The sequence below is a fragment of the Trichoderma atroviride genome, chromosome 2, assembly GCF_020647795.1.
Source record: "Trichoderma atroviride chromosome 2, complete sequence".
NCBI lineage: Eukaryota > Fungi > Ascomycota > Sordariomycetes > Hypocreales > Hypocreaceae > Trichoderma > Trichoderma atroviride.
This window is the reverse complement of record NC_089401.1, coordinates 938,890-956,841: the sequence shown is the minus strand read 5'-3', so window position 1 is coordinate 956,841 and position 17,952 is coordinate 938,890. Positions and strand designations below refer to the sequence as shown.

Below are 17,952 nucleotides of genomic sequence, written 5' to 3'. Positions count from 1 at the left end.
AGTGCCATTCAGGAGGCCAGGCAAAGTTCCATTTAAAATCCCTGGCAGAGTGCCGTTTAGGACACCGGGCAGAATATTGTTTAGGAGGCCCGGTAAAGTTGCATTTAGGAGACCTGGCACAGTTGCAGTTAGGAGGCCTGGGAGAGTTGTATTTAAGAGACCTGGCAGAGTTGTATTTATGAGTTCTGGTAAAGTTGTATTTATAAGTCCTGGTAAGGTTGTATTTAAGAGTTCCGGAAGAGTTGCAGTTAAGAGACCTGGCAGAGTTGTATTTAAGAGACCTGGAAGAGTTGTACTTATAAGTCCTGGTAGAGTTGTATGTAGGATACCTGGCAGAGTTGTACTTATAAGTCCTGGCAGAGCTGTATTTAAGAGTCCTGGCAGAGTTGTATTTAGGATGCCTGGTAAAGTTGCAGATAGGATACCTGGTAGAGTTGTATTTATAAGTCCCGGTAAAGTTGTATTTAGAATGCCTGGGAGAGTTGCAGTTAGGAGTCCTGGCAGAGCTGTATTTAAGAGACCTGGCAGAGTGCTATTAACATCGCCGAGAGTGCTGTTTAAGAGGCCGGGCAGAGTGTTATTTAAGAAACCTGGTAAAGTTGCATTTAGGAGACCCGGCAGAGTTGCATCTAGGAGGCTGGAAGGGTTGCATTTAGGAGGCCTGGTAGAATAGTATTAAGATCGCCAAGAGTGCTGTTTAAAAGGCCGGGCAGAGTGTTGTTAAGATTGCCAATAGTCCCGTTTAAGAGGCCTGGTAAAGTTCTATTTAATACACCTGGAAGAGTATTATTAATATTACCAAGAGTGCTGTTTAAAAGACCAGGTAAAGTACTGTTCAAAAGACCAGGTAAAGTGCTGTTCAAAAGACCAGGCAAAGTGCTGTTCAAAAGACCAGGTAAAGTGTTATTCAAAAGGTCGCCAAGTAGAGTTCCAAGGTCACCAGACAGAGTACCGTTAAGTGGACCGCCAGGTAAGGTGACATTTAAAATGCCTCCAGGCAGAGTGCCGTTGAGGATAATGCTTCCGGGGAGAGTGCCGTTGAGAATACCTGGCAAAGTGCCGTTGAGAATGCCAGGTAAAGTGCCGTTGAGAATGCCAGGTAAAGTGCCGTTGAGAATACCTGGCAAAGTGCTGTTGAGAATGCCAGGCAGAGTGCCATTAAGAATTTCTCCAGGTAAAGTGCCGTTGAGAATGCCTTCAGGCAAAGTCCCATTTAAAATGCCTCCAGGCAGAGTGCCGTTAAGAATTTCTCCAGGTAAAGTGCCGTTGAGGATGCTACCGGGGAGAGTGCTGTTAAAGATACCTCCGGGCAATGTTCCATTTAGGATCCCTCCAGGTAAAGTGCCGTTGAGAATACCTCCAGGTAAAGTTCCATTGAGGATACCTCCGGGGAATGTTCCATTTAGGATCCCTCCAGGCAGAGTGCCGTTAAGAATGCCTCCAGGCAAAGTGCCGTTAAGAATGCCTCCAGGCAAAGTGCCGTTAAAGATACCTCCGGGCAAAGTTCCATTGAGGATACCTCCAGGCAAGATTTGGATATCAGAGAGGCCATCACCACTGAGGTCAATGCCTCCATTAAGGCTGATAATGCGATCGGGTTTTCCATCTCCGTTAATATCCACGCCTCCACCTGGTAGAATAGTAATGCTGAGAATGCCGTTACCGCTAAGATTGATGCGACCTCCAGAGCCAATTGTAGTGTCCGGCAATCCATCTCCGTTGAGATCGACACGAGAGCCGACGCCAAGTTGAAATCCGGTAGCAAAGTCAAGAGGCGGAAGATCAAGACTGTTGATTAGACCAGAAAGCAATTCATCAAGGAGCCTAGTCATAACGAAGATGTCAGGTTCCCCATCGCCGTTGGTGTCAATGCCTCCATCAAGGCCAATGACAACATCAGGGATTCCATCGTGATTAATGTCCACGCCGCCATCAGCGGAAATGATGATATCGGGAATGCCGTCGCCGTTGGTGTCAATGCCGCCTCCAATGCCAACGGTGGTATCGGGAATGCCGTCCCCATTGAGATCAACAAATGTACCAGCACCCAGATTTGCGAGAACTGAGGCCAGAGTATTGCCAGCGTTTCCTACCACACCGCCAGGCAAGCTACCAAGCAAAATAATTATATCAGGGTCGCCATCTCCATTAAGATCAATGCCCCTCCAGGAAGGACAAAGACATCAGGTATTCCATCACCATTGTTGTCGACTCCCCCGCCATTCAGGATGATGATGTCTGGTTCTCCATCTGAATTCGTGTCGATGCCTCCACCAGGAGTAATCTGAACATCAGGCAGCCCATCACCGTTGAGGTCAACAGGCGCGCCAATAATGGACGTGCCATTAATCCTAACGTCAGGCAGAACGCCGCCAGTTGTGTTGCTGCCTCCAGTAACATTTGGTGGATTGCCCGGACCGAGGTTTGCAATATTGCCAAGGCCGACAAACAAATCGGGCTTGCCATCGCCGTTTAGATCGATACCTCCATCAGGGCGGATTATGGTGTCTGGTATGCCATCGAGATTAAGATCAACTAACCCATTCAAACCAATTTGAATATCCGGCCTTCCATCACCATTTAGATCGATTCTTCCATCAGCGCCGATTGCTGTCTGGGGTATGCCGCTACCAACAGCATAGACAGGTGCTCCTATGAGAGAAGGGTCATTGTTTCCGGCACCCGTTGTCAACAAGATTGTCAAGTTAGGTATACCGTCTCCATCAGTATCCACGCCACCATTCAGGCCAACCATGGCGTCTGGGATGCCATCGCCATTTAGATCAACAGCGCCGTTAGGATCAATCACGAGATCTGGAACGCCGTCACCGTCAAGGTCGACATCACCGTTAGGCCCAATATAAACATCTGGTACGCCATCGCCATTTGTATCTATGGGAGTGCCAACACCTAGAAACGCGGTTGGAAGAACAAAGCCATTAGTTCCGTTTCCAATGGCTCCAGGTGTGTTGTTACCAGTGGTAGCATGAGGGTGCAGCGATATATCCGGTCTCCCATCCCCGTCAATGTCAATGCCACCCTGAGGGTCAACGGTAGTATCAGCCCGTCCATCGCCGTTCAGATCCACTCCGCCGCCAGGTAAGATGACCAGATCTGGCTTTCCATCGCCATCAATGTCGATGGCGCCGTTAGGGCCGACAGCCACATCCGGCCTACCATGACTGCCGTGACCGTGTTGCTTACCACTGCCATGATTTTCACCACTGCCATGATTTTCACCATTGCCATGATTTTCACCACTGCCATGCTGTTCACCATGGCCGTGTCCTTGACCATGACTCCGTTCCTGGCCGTGGCCATTGTGTTCGCCGTGGCCACGGTCTTGTTCTTCGTCATTGCCGTTCTCTTGACCTTGCTCTTGACCGTGATTTTGTTTACCGTGGCCGCGGTCTTCTTCTTCGTCATTGCCGTTTTCCCAGTCATGGCCGTTCTCTTTGCCACGGCCTTGCCCTTGACCGTGGCCATGTTCCTGGCTGTGACCATTTTGTTCACCGTGGCCACGGCCTTGTTCTTCGTCATTGCTGTTTTCCCAGTCATGGCCATGTTCTTGACTGTGCCCTTGCTCTTGACCATGACCGTGGTCTTCACTGTAGCCATGTTCTTCACCATGGCCTTGTTCCGCACCGTGGCCTTTTGACGGTCTTGATGGCTCTATAACCACGATGGGGGGCTTACCACGCTCAATCGGCGGCAGGGTGACTCGTGGACCATCAGGCTTTGCACCGGGAGCGGTAATGGTAATTGGTTCGCGTCCAGGGTTGCCAACAACCACAATTGGATGTGAACCAGATTGAGGCTTTCCGTTGTAACCGGTTGGAAGACGGGTGTGAGTCGGAGCTTCAGCTTCTTTGCCCCATCCTGGCACAGTAACCGTTACGAAATGATCCGTAAAGCCATGAGAGCCGATAACGACTGTTGAGGGATCTCCAGGACCCCAGCCCGGAATAGTGACTTTATCACCGTTGGGGCCAGCCCCTTCGCATGTAAAAGTTGTTGGATTCGGATACTTGGTAGCTTTTGGTTCGCAGATAATGACAGTGCCCTCGCAGCCATGGCAGGTAGGGTGAATAGTAGAGACAGAAGGTGTCTGCCAATCGGCAGTAGACGTGCGTGTAACATAAGGATCGCTAGTAGGTTCGTAATGAAAGACAGTTCCCGGGCAGACGGGGCATTTAGGAGGTTTCGTTGAGGTTGCGTGCTCTGATTGACAAGTGGGCAGAGTGAGATGCACGTAAGACTGCTTCTCCTCGGCAGTCTTGAAGTGTTTCTCTGGAGCACATGCGTTGATGCAAGCACCTAAGTCAAGATAAGTCGTAATAACAACTTCAACGGTCTTGATGCCATCTTCGTGAGCCTCCGCTAAAGAGTGAACCCAGGACAGCCGCTTTAGCTGCCCAGGAGAGGATACCGTCTGCTCGGCGACTAGCCATATTCTGGAACCAGCCTTTGAGCAGTTACGGTAGAGAGAAGCGCACAAGAACCCTAGAAACAAGAAAAAGGAGCGTAAGGTGGTTACTATCTCACAAGCGGACTAAGGAGCGAGAGATCGGCCATCGTGGATTATAACACATGAATCTGTACGTATAAACCGATTAGGGGGCTGATCTTCACATTTCAGTGTCACGGTTTGAAGTTTCGAGGAATGTTCAATATGGCTCCAAAAATGTGGCAATAGCATGAGGTAGATACCCTTTGAAAGAACATTCGTGGCTATGAGGCCCATACATAGCCGTCTACTGACTTAGACAGTCACGCTGCATTACAACGTCGCTCCTAAAAGATAGAGTGAGTAGCATCAGCTCTCTAGCGGCTCAGCTACTGCTTGAAATTCTAGCCAAAATCTTTCTAGGGCCATTCCATTGCACCACGTCAAGTTAAAGTCTTTGCGACTTACATACAACCATTATATCGCGTCTGCAACGAGCTGCCATCTGTTCACAGTATATGTTGACGCGACCTATACCTACTAAGAGACGTTTGGCGCCATACTGAGCACATCATGAGCAATCTGATTCTGAATAAAAAGACTATATTGTCCGGAATCGACGAAACGGACATTGGCATCCCTTTGTATAGGCAGATAAAATATAGCCTTGGGTTGCGCACCATAATTGCGCCATCTTGCACTCATATTACCACGAGCCAAGCTGAAATCAATCTTGTCCGAAATATGGGCAGCATTAATGCATGTACTGACTGACCCCCACCCACATCGATGACCAACCAACAGGTATTATGCTGGGCTTGCTCATGGCAATGAATTGAAATTCAATTTCCTCTAAGACACTGTTTCGGGTATTTGAAACATCAATACGATTGGCGAAAAGGTCAAGTAAGACCTCCCTGCCCCCACAAATGATGCTCTCCTTGAGCTGGCGGCATGAACATTGAAAAGGGAGAGACTGCGTTATAGTATTGGAGCGGCGAAGTCTGTACTGTTTTATGGCTTCTGATTACCAATTACTAAGTTCAAAGGCCGACTACGGCCGACCAAAGAGAGGACAAGTCTACTCCTATTAGTATCACTTCACTATATGAGTTATCACTTGCAGCTACACATTTTAGACATGGAAAGCTATCGGCGGCTTCACTAGTACAACCAACAAGTGCCAGCTTGTTATTTCACTCATTACTTGGTCTAGATTCTAGTATTGCACTGACTGTTGCATACCCAACACGGGCGTTATGTCTCCTCACGACACCAACATACCGCATGTTGCGAAGGGACACGAACTCCGTACACTGATGCATAAGACATCCCAAAACCCTGCCAATCTCCGCGGGGTACTCCGGCAGGCTTAAATCAGGGTCCCTGGCTGTTCTAGGTATAGTACCACTACCACTGCCAGTAGATCTTCCCCTGCAGAAAGCAATGGCTCGCTGAGGCGGGCCCTTAAGTAGGTGGTGTTGGTCATATCTCAGGAACGCTGGTTGAGGTGATTCGCGTCCCAAATACCATTTTCATTCAGATACGCGTCTAATATGGCACACTACGCCTCGTCAAGACTTATATTGAGGCTTCCAAGGCTTCCAAAGCTTGGCTAGGCTCCCAAATCCAGATGTAAGCCAGGTAACTACGCCATGGCGGCTCTCGGTTTTTATGTCGAAACGAATGTACATGAGAAATTAATACGCAAGACTAAAGTAGTGATGGTAGACTAAAAAAAAATTAAGCTTAAAGATGATCCTGCTTCCCGATGTTTCTAAAATTACAATTGACGCCTCCCTTGGCGTTATGGTATGCGGGTAGGGTCTCACTATTCTGCACATGTATTCATAAGAACGTGAGCTTCCAACTAGCCCCTTTCCCTCAAGCGTCCTCTTCTAACCCTGGCGCTTTTTTTTTTTTTTTTTTCAAAATCCAGAGACTCTTCTGACACCAGCAGCCCCAACAATCCATGAGTTGCCAAGTTTAAACGCACCCGGGCCCTCCAGCTGGGAGTCCAATTTCCCCATGGCCATGTTTGTCAAGAAAGCTCCCAGGTGATCGGTCGGGGAGTGCATTCCCTTCATCAGCGGTAATAAAGGCGTCAGTAATGCTGCTCCAACCTTGTAACCCATGCCGGGATCCGGAATATAAGGCAGGACAGCTTTGTGCTGTCTGGCATCCACAAACCCTGGCCTCACAGAGTCTGCACGCAAGCTCGTCGGCATCTCAGCCGTCAAGTCACTCAGCTGTTTCTCAGTCTCTCCCTTGACGCGAGCAAAAATGGCCGAGAATCGGCCCGGGGTCTGCGTAGCGCCCTCGCCTGATACATAGATGAACCGGAAGGGCTCTGATGGCGTCGTCGTCAAGGTAGCGAAAGACTTTGCAGCGGCAATGGTGTAATCCTTGGTGATCTTGACGTATTCTTCTGCGCTGACCTTGGTCTGGCTGATACCCAGGGCCCAGACACAGGCCTTTGCGCCTTGAAGCTGCTCCAATACCTTGGAGTCGTAATTTTCAAAGTCCTGATGAATGATGACGCTGATTCGAGGGTCTTTGGAATCAGCAGCCATCTGAACCGGCTTGCGACTGAGAATGGAGATTTTGGTGATGTCTTTGGCCTTGATCATGGCGTCCAAGACACCCGATCCCACGAGACCCGTTGCGCCAGTTAGAATGATGTGCATGGCGATGAAGATGATTTGTGTGATGTATTGTGTAGTGTAGGTAGCTTAGTGGATGCTTGTGAGGCGATGCGTCTGCGATATTCCGGCGCTGTCGAGCACAGAGATAGATGACTCGTACACAGCAACAGATGAGAGAATGAATATGGAATGTGGCAGTGAGCTGTCGATTTTGCCAATTGAAATACAATTCTTTAGCAGAACAGCCAAATAATCGGCACCTACAGATACCTATATATACAACTCTTATATGTGTATAAGGCGATGCAAATTCCAGCTACTAGGCCCTAACTCCAGCCCAATGAGGCATTACACGTATCTAGGTTCGGACATAAGCGCTTGCTGACAGGACATTTCCCTAAATGGGCAACGCGAGAGACCCTTGGCGGCTGCGGAACTCTTGCAACTCCGCCTTCTCCACCACTGGGGCGCTCCACTGGTCCAATGCCGGTGAGGTATCTCCGAATGAGCGGCGGAAGCGAAAGAGATGGGTGTTGATATTGCAGTATAGCGCAGAGGAAACCTATCGGCAATTACAGAGTATCTAGTGTAAAGTTGTTCACTCAGGGGCGATCAACGATGACCATGTACACAGTAGTCGATATCCATACGGGTATCCATGCCAATTACAATTCCGCAATGGGTAGTTACGCACCTCTCATAAGCCATCTCAGAAACATAGCATCTAGCCCAAAGAAATTTAATATTCAAGATTCCTACAGTATGTATTGCACCAGAACAAGGACGATAATGTGTGCTCATCATAACCACTGCTGCCCTAAGCTACCCATGTAGCTTCTCGCTCGCATAAGCTGACCTTTACCCTACACGGTGACAATAATGGAGCATAATCGCTCGATTCAGCATTTAAACTAGTGATGCGAAAGTTACTTTTCAACATGGACAATAATCACTTTAAAAAGTCTATTATAAGAAAGGCTGAATGCTTCAAGTGCGGTTAGCGTGGCATGTCTGAATATATATGCTCCATACGGGGCCATGTTTAGTATTATGCACGAGCTGGGTATTTACCCCATTCAACCCCAACTTGATCTCATTTCCACAACTTCAGATCCGGCACATACCGAAGCTCTGTCTTCTCGCAACATCTCTCACAAATCTACTTATACTAGCCATGGGCACGGAGATTGACGTACTGACAGCCACTGCTGAGGAGCTCCAGCATTTGCTCAGCTCATCTGCCGACATAACCAGCAAGCATCTCGTCCAAATATATCTCTCACAGATCAAGCGCCACAATGACTACCTCAAAGCGATAATCAGCACAGCTCCAAAATCGCTCCTCTTGGAGAGAGCGGACATGCTGGATGAGGAAAGAAAGAATGGCAAGCTTAGGAGCCCACTTCACGGGATCCCCATCCTCATCAAAGACAACATCGCGACCCACTTCAAGTCAACTGGCCTTGATACAACGGCTGGAAGTTTAGCTCTAGCCAATTCGAACCCGCGGATCAATGCGCCTATTGTAGATCGGGTAAGTGACCATGCGAGAATAAATCTTCAATGGCCGATAATTAGCTAAACAAATGTGTCTAAGCTGCTGGAGGCAGGACTCATCGTGATAGGCAAAGCTAGCTTGTCGGTAAGTGTTCACAACGCCCATTGTTAAACTCAAGACCCGGCAGCTAAGTCGCCATATTCAGGAGCTATCGTGGTGGAAGTAAGCTGCCCTATTTCACCACCATTAGCTATTAAAGCTAACGTCAATCTTTCGCCAAGAGGCAAAAACCTGATTTGCGGATGGAATGCAGTTAGCGGACAAGCCCAATCTCCGTATGCAAAAGGAGGTATTCGCTCGGATGATTCATTTGCAGGTCATAGCGTAAGTGAAGGTATCGTGGCTCTCACAGTTGCAAATGACTAATCTAGTTTATTTCTCTGTTATTCTATAGAACCCGGGAGGCTCTTCATCCGGCTCTGCCATTGCAGTCGCAGCTGGGTTTGCTCCAGTTAGCATTGGCACTGAGACATTTGGATCGCTAATGCTACCTGCTGGCCGAGCTGCCCTTTATTCACTTAAACCTGGCCGCGCGCTCATCTCCCTTAGCGGAATAGTACCCATTTCTAGCTTTTCTGACCAGCCAGGCCCTATGACAAAGACTACCAAAGATTTAGCTATGCTGATGGACATCATCACTGATCCCAACAACATTCCACCGGGCGGCTACGCCTCGCGGGTAACGGGCTCGTGGGATGGTCTCAAGATTGGCGCGGTAGACCCAGAAATATGGAAGTATACTCCGGATATTCGAAAGATCCTCGACGAAGGCATGGAGAAGCAGTTGGTGAGTGTTTATAACTGATATTGTCTTACCATGATATTTATTCTCTGTTGCTAAGTGAGTCAGATCGATCAAGTTCGACATGCATATGAAGTTATCAAGGAACACGCAACAGTGTTCAAGGATAACGTCTTATTAAATATTGTTGACACATTTTACGTTGAGGGCGAAGAGGTTTTGCTCAAAATATTCGGTAGGTTTAATGTTCACCAATGTACTAGCATATAACTAACGCATCTGTCAATTAGAAAAGGGCTTTAAAGAGGAGTTTGAGAATTATATCAAACTCCTTGATACCCCTCAGATTAAGACGTTGGGCGAGCTGATTGCCTTCAACAAGGCGCATGCCGATAAAGAGCTTCCTCATGGTAACGTTGAGACATGTGGCCCCACGGTCTCTTTTAATGGCTGCTAATAAGAGCTCCCAGGATACGATAACCAGGATATCCTTGAGCTCTGCGAAAAGACTAGTCTGACATCCGAAGACTGCGCGTCTTATATTTCCCATTTGACCAAATTCGGCCGCGATGAAGGCGTCGATAAGACCTTTGAAGAGCACAATCTCAACATCATAATGGGGCCCATTGAGTCGCCATTGTATTATTTTGCTGCAGCCTGCGGTTCGCCCCTCATTTCCCTTATTTCGTAATACGAATTCTTACTGACACTTTAGCGTTAGGGTACCCTGTTGCTGCCATGCCGCTCGACTATCTTGACTATAACGGACGGCCGCATGGGCTTTGCGCAGTAGCCAAAGAAGAGGGCCTTCTAATCCAACTTCAGAGTGCTTATGAGAAAACCTTTCCGCCGCGGAAGCCGCCAACTTTGTGAGCTGAAAGCAAACGTCTTGGAACCTGATCTATTTCTGTAACGAATTGACGTATTGAGAAATATTGGCGAGCTATGTACAGCGACTCTAAGCAATTATACAGCTTTTAACACGGTACAATAAGATGTTTGCTCATTTCTATTAAAACATTACCCATTGATGACTGTATACCGACTTGACCCGAAGTCGTACAATAATTTACCCTAGTGTATACTCCATAAACCCTATCTTATATACACTGAAACAATAAAGGAGAAAACAACCTCGACCAATATGGAACAAATCATAGCATCGTTAACACACCGATTACGAAACCCGCAGCGCCAGCAGCCAGTCCAACGTTTGCACCCCAAATTGACCGAGATGCGCCATTCAACTTGGCACCTCCAGTATTCGCCGCCGGCCTGGTGGCCTGGACGTGGATGCTGCTCGCCAAGCTGTCCTTCTCTGGGCTGTATTGCTGCGGTGGGAAGCCGCAGACCGACATGATGACCTCTACATCTGTGTGATAAGGTTAGCAACAAAAATCATGGCAGAGCCTTGAACGAAAACCACTCACCATTTTGTGAATTCGCAATCATATTTACACAGCTCGCACATAGCCCAGTAATCTCTGCCACATTGAAGCTCTCGTTGGAGCATACGCACTGCTCTTCTGCATTCTCCGTCATTCCCCATCCGCTGGTTTCACCCCCCCGCATCTCCATCCAAGCCCAGAACAGTCGGCATCATTGAGTTGTGTTGGCTGGCAGCGGCTGTTGAAACGGTAGCCAGGTCTGGAGTTTTCATCCCTTTCTTGACGGAAGCGGTAGACGTCGTTGGCCAAGCATTCGATGTTATAGTTGGCGTAGGAGCGGGATATGGTACTGTAGTGTCCGTCGAGAGAAGATTACTTGATGTGGTTGGAAGAGGTTGGACCGACGGTCGCATAGTAAGATAGTTGTTTGGTAGTGGCGGCGTAGATGCTGGAGTTGCCGGGGGTAGAATCGGTGACGATGACAATGATGAGTGTGGCCATGGAGCTGGCGGCAACGACAAGGCTGAAGGCTCTGGTGGAAATAGACTGTGTAATAGTCCTAACAGTCCAGAAGGGAACGACGTAGGCGCTGCGATAATGACTGTAAGATGCTTCTCGATTCGCCTGCCATCAAGGCGCTCGGCCCGCTTCGGATGTTGCGCTTCCCCATTCAAGTCACTCTCGAAACCCCCCAAGGATTTTTTTGGGCTGCACATCGAACTCAGCTCGACGATTGGTCCGCAGATGGCGACGCACATGGCAGGAATGGAGTTGGGAGGAAGTGCCTCAGCAGCCACCAACGACAGCACAGCCAAAAACACAAACAGGCCGAGGCAATAGACCGCCATGGCGCGTCAGAGGAGCCGCCCGCTGCCCTATTTCGACTGCGAGACAAATGCCGTTTTCGATTTGCAAAAGGCCAAAAAGCCACGGCCGAGTGCTGACTTGGGGCCAGCGTGCCACCCGCACAGAACAGAGACTGACAAACTGGAAGTGGTGTACTAATAAAGATGTAGAAAATGTTGTGCAGGCACTCAGATGAGGTACGTGAAGAGAGTGCAGCTGTCCATTGGTCCGGCAAAGAGGGTGATGTACTGAAACGTGCCAAAGGGGCTATGTGGCCACCTGCCTTCTAGAAAAGGCCTGACACAGCTACATCATCTATCCAGAATATCTTCCATGGTGGATTATCCATGTATATATGCAGCTATACATGACGCGAACCTATACTTTCCGTAGATAACATCCGTCTATATTAAACACACCTTGACTTGGCACAATCGATCGATCCATCTGTCAATTCCCCAGACAAATGCCACCAACAAGCGACGCAGTGAATAAACACCGATTGTCAGCTGCCATTTGCAGTCCAGCAGGGCAAGCCTCAAACCGAGAGACTCCTCGACCAGGGGCTCTGAAACGACCCAGCTAAAATTGCTTCGGACAGAGCCGTTGCCAGCGATGGGACGAAACACAATGCGAAACAAACATCACGCCAGCCATTTTATCCGCACCGTAAGGGGAAGAAATCGCCAATTGCACGCTTGCGACAAGAAAGAGATGACAGATTCGCGTTTATATGAACATGTTATTGATAGATGAAGTGAAAGAAGAAACAAAAAAAGAAGAAGAGAAGAAATGACAATCCGGAAGCACCGTGCACCTACCATTCGCGGCATCATTCCTATTTGGGACGCCTGCGATTCTGCAGCTCGATGCTCATTGGTTCCCGACAAAGCCGCTCCTTGTAAAAAGACATATACTGCAGCAAAGTAAGAAAAACCACAGTCAGGTCTCCCTTTTCCGACGCATGCAGTAATTCAGCGTCTGACAAACGAAATGCGCAGCGTAGACACCGACGAAGCAGTAACTAAATGCCATGGTGGACCAGGCTGCCTCCAAGGATTAGGGAAGACGGAAAAAAGGCAGAGAAAAGAGCAAAGAGGCTCAGTGAGGATCCTTCAAGTGTGGCTCAGGCACTTCCAGGCAACTTCTCCATTCCCTTTCGCACCAACTAACCCAAATCAGCTTTATAGCACGAGAAGCGACCCAAACCCACTTTTCCTTATTTCACAGACGTCGAGCTAACAAACACCTAAACCGCAGCTTTACCCATCTAGGCTTCTTACCACGAGATTCACATCACAGGAACACCAGTAAACCCTCCCCCAAAAAAGGATAAAGAATAAAGTATACACGTATCCCAAGACGCGGCAGCCTATAAGCCTCATCCCCTCTCCTAGCACGGACCCCCCCTCATCCAAAGGTCCGAAGGAGGCGGGTGTAGCCGCTAGAAGCCCATCGTAGCACGAGCTGAGTGGTCTCTGCTCGAATATCCCTCCCAGCTGAGCAACACTGCCTCATCGTGATTCGTCGCGTCCGGGTCCCGGCAGTGGCTTTTGTGGTATCGGGGCATTGTTGGTCCTGGGCTCGGCTGCAGCTTTCAGATCAATCAAGTCTGCCGTGCAATTGAATAGATCGGCTTCTCGTTAGTTTAAAAGGGCTTTCATGCCTTTCGTCTTTTTTGTCCTGTAGTTGTTGGAAAAGTCTCAAGTTAAATCGCCCTCGCCCATCCATCTAATAGACCAACATGATCAACTCTCACGAATCCCTAGGCATCGCCCAAATCGTCTTCTACGTGCCCATCGTCCCAACTGCCATCTGGCTCTTTCGACGCAATGGCAAAAACCGCCCACGCATGGCCTGGTGGTGCTTGATTCCTTTCAGTCTAAGTATGCCTTCTCGCTATAACATATGAGGCTTGAAGTTTCTTGAAATCTTACCCATTTGGCGTGGATAATAGTGCGTCTGGCTGGTGGTCCCGTCCTCATCGCCTTTGAGCAGAAGCCCAGCATCGGACTCTACGTCGCAGCCATTATCCTCCTCAACGTCGGTGTTGTCCCTCTTATTTTAGCTACTCTGGGTTATGTACGCATCGTGTAAGTATTAATCCCATTCTCTCCAACTGAATGTACCCTTGGTCCAGATCCTTTTGGGTATCAGAAGGAAAAGAGAAAATGTACTAATTCGGCATGCTGTAAACAGCCTCCTCGACAACTACAGTTCCAATCCCCGAGCGAATAAAATCGGCCGCATCCTACGCTTCTGCATCTTCGTCGCCATCGGCCTCCTTTCTGCCGGCGGAGGTGTCAGCTCCATCGGCACACCATCCGCCATGAACACCAGCCGTGCGCTCTCTCTCGTCGGATACATCCTATTTGCCGTCATCCTCGGCGTCCTCATCGCCATGATGTCGTATTTCTGGAGAAAGAAGCACACCCTTCTCCCCAGTAGCCAAGCCGTATGCCAATTGCCTTTATATCACACACTTGCATCTTCCTTTTTTACTGACAATAAGCTCCTTGTCTCAGATCTTACGTGGTGGCCTCCTTGCATCCCCCTTTCTCATCATCCGTACCGTCTTCGGTCTTCTTGAAGTCGCGTTCCAAAACAGTGCTACCTCGCACTTTAGCCCCGTCGAGGGCAATGCTGTCGCCTTTGCGCTAATGGCCCTGCTGCCAGAATACATCGCCATACTCACTTATATCTACACCGGTTTCTCCATTCCTCCCGATCGAGGTGTTCCGGCTGCCGTAGAGACAATTACCGAGTCCGCTGATAAGAGCAGTGTCTAAGCGGTTTTGTCCAATCTCAAAGGCTTTTCAGACTTGTTTATAAAATTGGATGGTGCAATGGCAAATGCGAGAGACGTTTATGAGATATATTAGCGAAAGTATTAGCGTTGCTAAACATGGGCCAAGCATGGTGGACTGCGTTGGCATTGTAGTCTGCAAGTTTCCGTTGCCAAGTTTTGGATTCCCTCTTGCTTATTATTGTCTTCTTCAATTGATCATATATTCCGAGTACTATTTCTATTATACAAAACTGTCATCCCTTCATCTCACTGCATCAAATACCCCAGTATACCAAAGCATCCAAATCTAGATTGTTCAAGCCAATTTATCTAGAAGTTGTGGTGGCGAGGCTAAGAATACCACATAGTCACACAAAGTGATTGTCCGTTGCCTCCTCACATCAGGCAACCACCCGCCAGCAGAGCAAATTCTTTCTCTAATTGATGCAGCGCTTCTCATCTGCAGTCACGCAACATAAGCTTAATCTTGAATTAAAAAAACAAATACAAGGTAGTTTGTTCTAGGCCCACCTGCATTACCAATGCACAGCCACAAAAAAAAGGAGTAGCTAAAAGGGTGTATAGCCTCATCCCGCCCTTTAACTGAGAAGAAAACCCGCCAAGAAATATTTCACGCATCTTAGAATCGGTGCTGGCGACCGACGCTCTCCACGCGAACGCCCAGCTTGACCATCTCACGAGAGTCGATGACGCCACGGCCGTCAAACACCCATCGAGGCTTGGCCATGGTTTCGGCAATGCGCACCCAGTCCAATCGCTCCTTGGGCTTGTACTCCTCGGCGCTGCCCATTCCGGTGGCAAAGCCGTTGTCCTTGGACTCCCTGGCCTGGATACAGTCAGGGCAGTCGTCGTCGCAGTCCGGCTCGACGTTGAATCGATCCAGAGGGTCTTCAGAGGTCTGACCATCGCGCTGCACCAAGTGCTTGTGCAGTGCCAAGAGATCGTTCTCTGTGGGAGCCGATTCCTTGAACGGTCTTGGGTCTGACTTGGGGTTGGGCTTGCGGCCAAGCATCTTGGGAGCGGGCTGATCCACAGGCGCCGGGGCGGGCTTGGGAACAGGCTGGTTACGGAACTCATCGAACTCGGTAGCGATGACGACGGCGGTGCTGTCCTTGCAAGCGTCGTAGGCATTTCCATAGACGTGGACACTGGCTGTGATTTGAGGTCCGAGGAGGGCCTTGATTTCGTTCTTGACGACAAATGGGTTGCAGCAAGGGTCAAAGACGGCGATCTCGCGAGGGCGCTCTTCCAGCAATGTCTTGATCATCTCCAGAGCAGGTGCCTCACGGGTATCTGATGTGTTCTTCTTGAAGGCATATCCGAGAATGGTAACCTTCTTGCCTACAAGGGTGTTGTTGAGGCACTTGATGACACGGTTGGTGAATCGATCACGAGCATACTCGTTCATCTTGACGACCTGTCTCCAGTATTCGCCAACCTCGGGCAGGCCCATGGTGTCGGCCAGATACACGAGGTTGAGGACATCCTTCTTGAAGCAGCTACCACCGAAGCCAATACCGGCCATCAGGAACTTGTTACCGATGCGGGGATCGACACCGATGGCGCGGGCGACCTCGTCGACATCAGCACCAGTTTGCTCGCAGACGGCGGAGATGGAGTTGATGCTGGAAATTCGCTGGGCAAGCATGGAGTTGGCGACCAGCTTGGCAAGCTCAGAAGACCACACGTTGGTGGTCAGGATGCGCTCGCGGGGAACCCAAGCGGCGTAAACCTCGAGCAGAGCCTCGGCAGCTCGCTTGCCAGAAGGAGTCGGGGCGGAGCCAATGAGGATTCTATCGGGGTATAGAAGGTCGTTGACGGCAGTTCCAGCAGCCAAGAACTCGGGGTTGGACAGGATCTCGAAGTGGACGCCAGGACGGTGCATGGCAAGCTATTAAGAGAGTGGATATCAGTACCAATCCCGGGAAATGTCAATTGGGGTATTATGCGTGCTGCTGCTTACAGTGTCTGCCACCAGCTGGGCAGTTCGGCAAGGCACGGTGCTCTTCTCGACAATGATGGCGCCCTCACGAGCGTACTGGGCCACAAAGCCGGTGACGGCCTCGAAGGCAGTCATGTCGGTGGCACTTCCAGCACCAACACCGCGTTCCTTGGTGGGGGTGTTTACCGCCACGAGGACGATGTCGGCCTCGGCAATGTGGCCGGCAACGTCAGTGCTGAAGAAGAGGTTGGGCTCGCGTCGAGCAACCGAGGTCTCGCCCTTTTCCGAGACGATGTCGTCGCTGGGCTGGCCAGAAATGCTGGTCTCGCGGCCGCCATCGCGGGCAATGCGGACAATGTCGTGCAGGCCCGGCTCGTAGATGGGAGGGTGGCGCGAGTTCCATCTGCGGATTCTGGTCACGTCTCGGTCCACAACGGTGACCTTGATGTGCGGGTTCTGGAAAGCAACGACTGCGGCGGTAGGGCCACCTGTTCAACGACGAGAGTCAGCATCAGTATCAGGATAGGACTGGGATAGCAGCTCGCCCAAAGCACAGCCCAGCCGTCGAGGCGAATCGACGTGTCCTCTGCCAGCTGGAGCCGAGCTGCAGCCACTACAAATCAAGACGCAGGGATCGGACTACATACCGACATAGCCAGCACCAACGCAGCAGATGTTGCGGATGGTAATCTTGTCGCCGTTGGCCTGGTTAGCAGCGCCATTGAGGCTCAGCTGCTGGACCGAGTCGAGAACTGTTTCGGTGAGCGAGCCCATGGTGACGTGGTGACGGAGGGGCACAAGCGAGAGACGAAGGTATCCGAGATGCAAGGCGCAAATGCAAGCAGAGGCTTCAACGAGGGGATGGGGATCCGGGAATGAGGGTATATGGATCAAGCCCGTTTCTGCGAGATATACTTGGAAACGAAACAACTCCTGAGAGGAGATAAATAATGCTGGCACTAGACGCAAAAGAAAGGAGTTGGGGATGCAAATAGAGTCTTGGCATGAGGGCAGATTTAATAAGCCAGGAGCCAAAATGCACGCCTGTCTAGGCCATTTCTGGCCAGAGGCGCTACAGTCCAGCCGCCGTTTCTTGCGCTGTATCTCGAAGCAGCCTTACAGCGTCCGCTAGCGTAGTTGTGGCGACGAAATGGGGCCGCAGACGTCTGTACCTCGTTCGAACGCAATTATAAAGGCGCCACAAACTGTTAACAGGAGTGTATTAATGCAATCTCATTAAGCAGTTACATTTAGATATTGACTAGAAAGTACTGTAGAAAATAACCATTCATCATTCACACCAACGGATGGGGTTTCTGCTCGTTTCTTTGCTGCCACTTTCTGACACGAGCACTCGGCATTGGCTTTGCAGTGACTTGGCGCCAGCACTGAGCCAGGTACTGCCAGTAGTGGATCGACGGTGCGTGCGCATTTCTTCCGCTGCGTCAGAATTCGACAGACGCTAGGAGAAAAAACAGAGGGGCCAGTGGAAATCTGCAACGAAGGCAATAGGCTAGAAGGGCATTGAGTTTGATGAAAAACCAGAGTTAGCATCAGATTATTGGCACTACCTCG

At 49.8% G+C, this 17,952-nt stretch overlaps 7 protein-coding genes across 7 annotated transcripts; 2 read left to right on the top strand and 5 right to left on the bottom strand.

The window, feature by feature from the left end:
• Positions 1–629: 629 nt before the first annotated feature.
• On the bottom strand, positions 630–4,575 carry TrAtP1_003014 (uncharacterized protein; the record flags this gene model as incomplete). The annotated part of the gene is made up of 3 exons (XM_066111710.1): positions 630–2,143; positions 2,200–4,503; positions 4,554–4,575. 3 exons carry the CDS (start codon positions 4,573–4,575, stop codon positions 630–632), a joined length of 3,840 nt encoding a protein of 1,279 aa, XP_065967789.1.
• A 1,593-nt stretch (positions 4,576–6,168) lies between these two features.
• On the bottom strand, positions 6,169–7,430 carry TrAtP1_003013 (uncharacterized protein). The gene has a single exon (XM_014087633.2). The coding sequence runs from the start codon at positions 7,132–7,134 to the stop codon at positions 6,376–6,378; it is 759 nt and encodes a 252-aa protein (XP_013943108.1). The 5' UTR covers positions 7,135–7,430; the 3' UTR covers positions 6,169–6,375.
• A 613-nt stretch (positions 7,431–8,043) lies between these two features.
• TrAtP1_003012 (uncharacterized protein) lies at positions 8,044–10,398 on the top strand. Its single transcript, XM_066111709.1, has 9 exons — positions 8,044–8,626; positions 8,690–8,734; positions 8,796–8,812; positions 8,872–8,974; positions 9,045–9,437; positions 9,501–9,627; positions 9,683–9,802; positions 9,863–10,054; positions 10,114–10,398. Exons 1-9 carry the CDS (start codon positions 8,114–8,116, stop codon positions 10,263–10,265), a joined length of 1,662 nt encoding a protein of 553 aa, XP_065967788.1. The 5' UTR covers positions 8,044–8,113; the 3' UTR covers positions 10,266–10,398.
• Positions 10,399–10,546: 148 nt separating this feature from the next.
• TrAtP1_003011 (uncharacterized protein) lies at positions 10,547–10,970 on the bottom strand (the record flags this gene model as incomplete). Its single annotated transcript, XM_014087631.2, has 2 exons — positions 10,547–10,764; positions 10,823–10,970. The coding sequence occupies 2 exons, from the start codon at positions 10,968–10,970 to the stop codon at positions 10,547–10,549; spliced, it is 366 nt and encodes a 121-aa protein (XP_013943106.2).
• Positions 10,971–11,152: 182 nt separating this feature from the next.
• TrAtP1_003010 (uncharacterized protein) lies at positions 11,153–11,628 on the bottom strand (the record flags this gene model as incomplete). The annotated part of the gene is made up of 2 exons (XM_066111708.1): positions 11,153–11,369; positions 11,537–11,628. 2 exons carry the CDS (start codon positions 11,626–11,628, stop codon positions 11,153–11,155), a joined length of 309 nt encoding a protein of 102 aa, XP_065967787.1.
• Positions 11,629–13,183: 1,555 nt separating this feature from the next.
• On the top strand, positions 13,184–14,617 carry TrAtP1_003009 (uncharacterized protein). The gene is made up of 4 exons (XM_014087630.2): positions 13,184–13,512; positions 13,584–13,719; positions 13,826–14,081; positions 14,152–14,617. The coding sequence occupies exons 1-4, from the start codon at positions 13,371–13,373 to the stop codon at positions 14,413–14,415; spliced, it is 798 nt and encodes a 265-aa protein (XP_013943105.2). The 5' UTR covers positions 13,184–13,370; the 3' UTR covers positions 14,416–14,617.
• TrAtP1_003008 (uncharacterized protein) lies at positions 14,618–17,658 on the bottom strand. The gene is made up of 3 exons (XM_014087629.2): positions 17,025–17,658; positions 16,399–16,865; positions 14,618–16,326 (listed from the first exon to the last, which is right to left on the bottom strand). The coding sequence occupies exons 1-3, from the start codon at positions 17,149–17,151 to the stop codon at positions 15,055–15,057; spliced, it is 1,866 nt and encodes a 621-aa protein (XP_013943104.1). The 5' UTR covers positions 17,152–17,658; the 3' UTR covers positions 14,618–15,054.
• Positions 17,659–17,952: the final 294 nt, after the last annotated feature.

Bases quoted from the DNA above. Each gene is read 5' to 3' on its own strand.
- TrAtP1_003009 (XM_014087630.2), top strand. From the start codon at position 13,371: ATGATCAACTCTCACGAATCCCTAGGCATCGCCCAAATCGTCTTCTAC. The intron at 13,720-13,825 runs GTAAGTATTAAT...TGCTGTAAACAG, and splicing joins CTGGGTTATGTACGCATCGT to CCTCCTCGACAACTACAGTT. The intron at 14,082-14,151 runs GTATGCCAATTG...TCCTTGTCTCAG, and splicing joins TTCTCCCCAGTAGCCAAGCC to ATCTTACGTGGTGGCCTCCT.
- TrAtP1_003008 (XM_014087629.2), bottom strand. From the start codon at position 17,151: ATGGGCTCGCTCACCGAAACAGTTCTCGACTCGGTCCAGCAGCTGAGC. The intron at 16,866-17,024 runs GTATGTAGTCCG...GTCGTTGAACAG, and splicing joins CGTTGGTGCTGGCTATGTCG to GTGGCCCTACCGCCGCAGTC. The intron at 16,327-16,398 runs GTAAGCAGCAGC...CTCTCTTAATAG, and splicing joins CCCAGCTGGTGGCAGACACT to CTTGCCATGCACCGTCCTGG.
- TrAtP1_003012 (XM_066111709.1), top strand. From the start codon at position 8,114: ATGCTCCATACGGGGCCATGTTTAGTATTATGCACGAGCTGGGTATTT. The intron at 9,438-9,500 runs GTGAGTGTTTAT...TAAGTGAGTCAG, and splicing joins AAGGCATGGAGAAGCAGTTG to ATCGATCAAGTTCGACATGC. The intron at 9,803-9,862 runs GTAACGTTGAGA...AAGAGCTCCCAG, and splicing joins CGATAAAGAGCTTCCTCATG to GATACGATAACCAGGATATC.
- TrAtP1_003013 (XM_014087633.2), bottom strand. From the start codon at position 7,134: ATGCACATCATTCTAACTGGCGCAACGGGTCTCGTGGGATCGGGTGTC.